Source organism: Pipistrellus kuhlii, unplaced genomic scaffold (assembly GCF_014108245.1).
Source record: "Pipistrellus kuhlii isolate mPipKuh1 unplaced genomic scaffold, mPipKuh1.p scaffold_m20_p_1, whole genome shotgun sequence".
In the NCBI taxonomy this organism is placed as follows: Eukaryota; Metazoa; Chordata; class Mammalia; order Chiroptera; family Vespertilionidae; genus Pipistrellus; species Pipistrellus kuhlii.
Window position 1 is genome coordinate 60,690,361 of NW_023425404.1, and position 3,787 is coordinate 60,694,147.

A 3,787-nucleotide genomic window follows, 5' to 3' on the forward strand; every position below is an offset into this window, starting at 1 on the left:
TAAAAATTATGAACAATAAATACGTATCTATCAACAAGTGAATCTAAAAATCAAGTGAATAAAATATCTGATTAACAGAATAAACTGGTGAATATAATAGAATAAAGGGCATAGAAAGGGAGTGGACTGACAATTGTGGGAGGGAAAAGGGTGTGGGGGGTGCAGGAAGATACTGGACAAAAATTGTACACCTATTGATGAGGACAATGGAGGGTGGGGAAGGGTAAGGGCAGAGGGTGGGGTGGGAACTGAATGGAGGGGACCTATCAGCACTGCAAAAGACCAACTTGGTAGACTTTGCAGATGACAGAAAACTCTAGCTTGAATGACAAAATAAAACATTCTTCATCAAGGGGCTTGCTTATGTCTTTGAGAGGGTTCGTATGGTGCTTTATTAACTTCCAAAGTGCTTTTAAAAATATTAACTCATGATGTCACTTTTAGTTAAAAAAGTTATTGGAATAAGCATTGTAAACTTCCTAGTTTTACTCATTCAGATTATAGGGACTGATAGTGATGGTGCAGCTTTGGATATTCTCTTTTCTAGGGCTAAATTGTCAGAATTGAAAAAATCTAGATATTCATATAGGAAATTGGCAGAGTAGTGGAGAGTGGAAAGCTGAGAAAGGATTCATAGGAAAGATATGAAAAAAACTTATGATTGACTCATATACTCCAAATGTTCAAATGTTCAAAAATGTGAAAAGCAAAATAGCCATTTTGGTTAGATGACCCAAATAAAGGCCAAAGACCCTGACATTCCAAAAGTGACGGGAAATGATTAAAGGAAGTACATACGGAGAATGTAAGGAAATGACTTGGTTTAAAACCCATGGGCAAGATCTCGGTGCTATAAACCACGGTAGAGTGGGTGTAATTCAGGAATGGAACAATTTATTGACGAAATTAAACTGCAGTTTCCAAGGCTCAAGACATTTCCTGTCTTGGATGTCTGGGTCTGTCTCAATGCCAAAATAGCCTTACTTCAAAGTGCTTGCGGGAGCAGAAAGGAGAATTGGCTTAGTGTGTTTTCGCTGAGTGGGGGAAGTGGGAGGGGAGTAGGCTTAGGAATCAGTCTGGGTTTAAGAGCATGTGGACCACAATCGGTCATCATTTTTCTGAAGCCCAACATCAAATGCACTTCTCAGAGGGAAGGCAACCCTGGGAGAGAAGAACTTGTTAAAGAAGAGGAAACAATTTTGGAAGCTACGTAAGTGTGCCGGTAAGCCACAGTGGTGTTGGGTGCCCCAGGGAACAACATAGACTGTACTTTCTCTTTTAAAAATTAAAAAAATGAAACATTTTCAATGTTAAAGAAAAATTACAGCAATGATACAAGGAATCTTGAATATCCTCTATCCCAGATACATTATTTTAAAAAAAACTTTTTACACTTTTTTAAAAATAATTTTTTTTCTCTCTAAACCCATGTACACATATACATATAACCTATATTTTGAACCACATGAGGTTTGAGAATAGTTTGCATACACCATGTCCCTTTGCACTTTAATATTTTGGGGTTCATTTCCTAAGAACAATGATTCTCTTAAATAATGATAGTACGATTTTACAAATTCAGTATATCAAGCATTGATACAATATTCCTGCCTACTCAACAGATTATAGCAATTTTTTTTTCTTTTAGAGAAGGCCTTTAAAAAAAAAAATTTGTGGTTTTTTAAAAATATATATATTTTTTATTGATTTCAGAGAGAAAGGAAGAGGGAGAGAGGGATAGAAACATCAATGATGAGAGAGAATCATTGATCCACCGGGAGCGGGCCTAAACTGGCAGGTGGACATCCTCCGAGGGCTCCCAGGCTGCCAGAGGGATGTCTGACTGCCAGCTTAGGCCCAATCCCCTGGGGAGTAGGCCTAAGCTGGCCTGTGGACATCCCCTGAGGGCTCTTGGACTATAAGAGGGCGCAGGCTGTGCGGAGGGACCCCTCCAGTGCATGAATTTTTGTGCACCGGACCTCTAATCTATAATAATTTTTTTCAAATAAAGTGTGATACTGTAGTTGTTTGTCTTCTCAACCAGTCTCTTGGATTACTTGGAACTAATTTCTGTTGAGAGTCAACTTCCCTCTACTGCTGCCCCACAGATGAACCAATTTTAGAACCACATCCCCTGCTTCTTCCTGTTCTGTAGGATCCACAAATCATTACACAACAACAGGGAATGTGGTGTGGAGGGACAGGAAGTGACTTGAGGGGTATGGGGTAATGTAGGGGAAGGGAGAGGAGATGCCAAAGGCTTTGCTGTCAGGGTTTAAGGAGCCTAGGGTCTTTAGTGGAGCCAAGCTTCATCTCAAGGTCAGTCCTTCCTTTTCCCCACAGGAAAAATGAAGCTGCCTCTGATGCAAATCTTTTTTATGATGTTGCTGCTGCTGCTGGGCCTTGGGATGGGCCTGGGTTTGGGCCTTCGGATGGCTGCATCGGTCCTGGAGGATAGTGATCACTCCCTGAATGAATTGTGGTCCAGTGATTCAGAGGACAAGGCTGGAGCCATGAAGGAGGGAGAGGGCACCCGGACAACAGAAACCCTGCTGCTTAGCAACAAAGGAGTGGTACTACCTGGCTGGCCTGAAGAGACCATCGTCAGTGAAGATGAAGTTGGAGGAAACAAGATGCTCAGAGCTGAGGCTCCTTCTCAGAGTAACAAAGACTATCCCAGGCTTGACCTGATGGCCCGGGAATGCAATACCATGATGGCACACAAGATGAAGGAGCACAACCACACATGCATCACCCAATACACATTCATCCATGAGGAGCTAGATACAGTCAAAGCTGTCTGTAAGGGTCCTCTCATTGCCTGCGAGCTCCAGGGAGGCAAATGTCACAAAAGCTCCCGTCCTTTTGATTTGACATTTTGCAGGCTATCCAAACCAGGCCAAGTCACTCCTCACTGCAATTACCTAACATTCATTTTTGAAAAGTTCATCATTATATCCTGTAATGACATGAAGGTCCAGGTAATACCTAAATAATGAAGCAACTTACTTTCTTCTTTTTTTTCACCTTCCCCTCTTTCTCTTTCCACTTCCTCTTTCTCCAGCTATTTTCTCCCTCTTAGGTATTCTGCAATAAAGGTTCTGAGAGCCTGCAGATATAGAAAATTTCCAAATGTGCAAAAATAGCAGGTGGAATGTTAAAATCTGTGGTGGTCTAGTTTGTGTCATAAATACCAGCTACACCAAAATTCAATAAAAATTTTGGTTTCTGGTAAAAAAAAAAATACATAAAGGTTCTGGGAAACAAGGCTGGCCTATTTTAAAAAATAATTTCCTCATAAAAACACAGTTCTTCTTTGCCCCAGGGTTCACATTGCTTGTATTGTGTTCCTGGGATCCACAGTGGCAGAGTATTATAGGTTAATGATATCTAGATCTTCCTCTCATCCTAACTCCTGCCCTGGAAAGAGATTGGTGAAGAAATAAATGTATTCCTGTGGTCCTGGTCATTAGTCTGTTTGCCTTTGGGTATGGACTACAAGAGTTTAATGCATCCCTTATCCATGCCTTTTCCTGCTACCCACCCTGAGTCTCTAGAGTGAGAAACCTGGATTTTCCACACAGCACTTCTCCGCTGCAGATGCAAACTAAAGTAATTGCATCTCTGACTGAATCTGGAGAACTATGTGGAATGGGTGTTTTTCTTTCCTTTTTTTTTTTTTTTTTTTTTTTTTTTTTTTTTTGTTGTTTTTTTTTTTTTTTTTTTTTTTTTTTTTTTTTTTTTTTTTTTTTTTTTGTAACACTGGTTAACAAACTTATCCAGGTTC

General features: G+C 40.3%; 1 protein-coding gene across 1 annotated transcript; it reads left to right on the forward strand.

Annotated features, from left to right (window-relative positions):
* The first annotated feature begins 341 nt into the window (after positions 1–341).
* RNASE10 (ribonuclease A family member 10 (inactive)) lies at positions 342–3,570 on the forward strand. The gene is made up of 3 exons (XM_036411030.2): positions 342–1,222; positions 2,344–3,098; positions 3,254–3,570. The coding sequence occupies exon 2, from the start codon at positions 2,349–2,351 to the stop codon at positions 2,994–2,996; it is 648 nt and encodes a 215-aa protein (XP_036266923.1). The 5' UTR covers positions 342–1,222; positions 2,344–2,348; the 3' UTR covers positions 2,997–3,098; positions 3,254–3,570.
* The last annotated feature ends 217 nt before the right edge of the window (positions 3,571–3,787 follow it).

What these genes read in the sequence shown, in the direction of transcription:
- RNASE10 (XM_036411030.2), top strand. Translation starts at nt 2,349, where the DNA reads ATGAAGCTGCCTCTGATGCAAATCTTTTTTATGATGTTGCTGCTGCTG.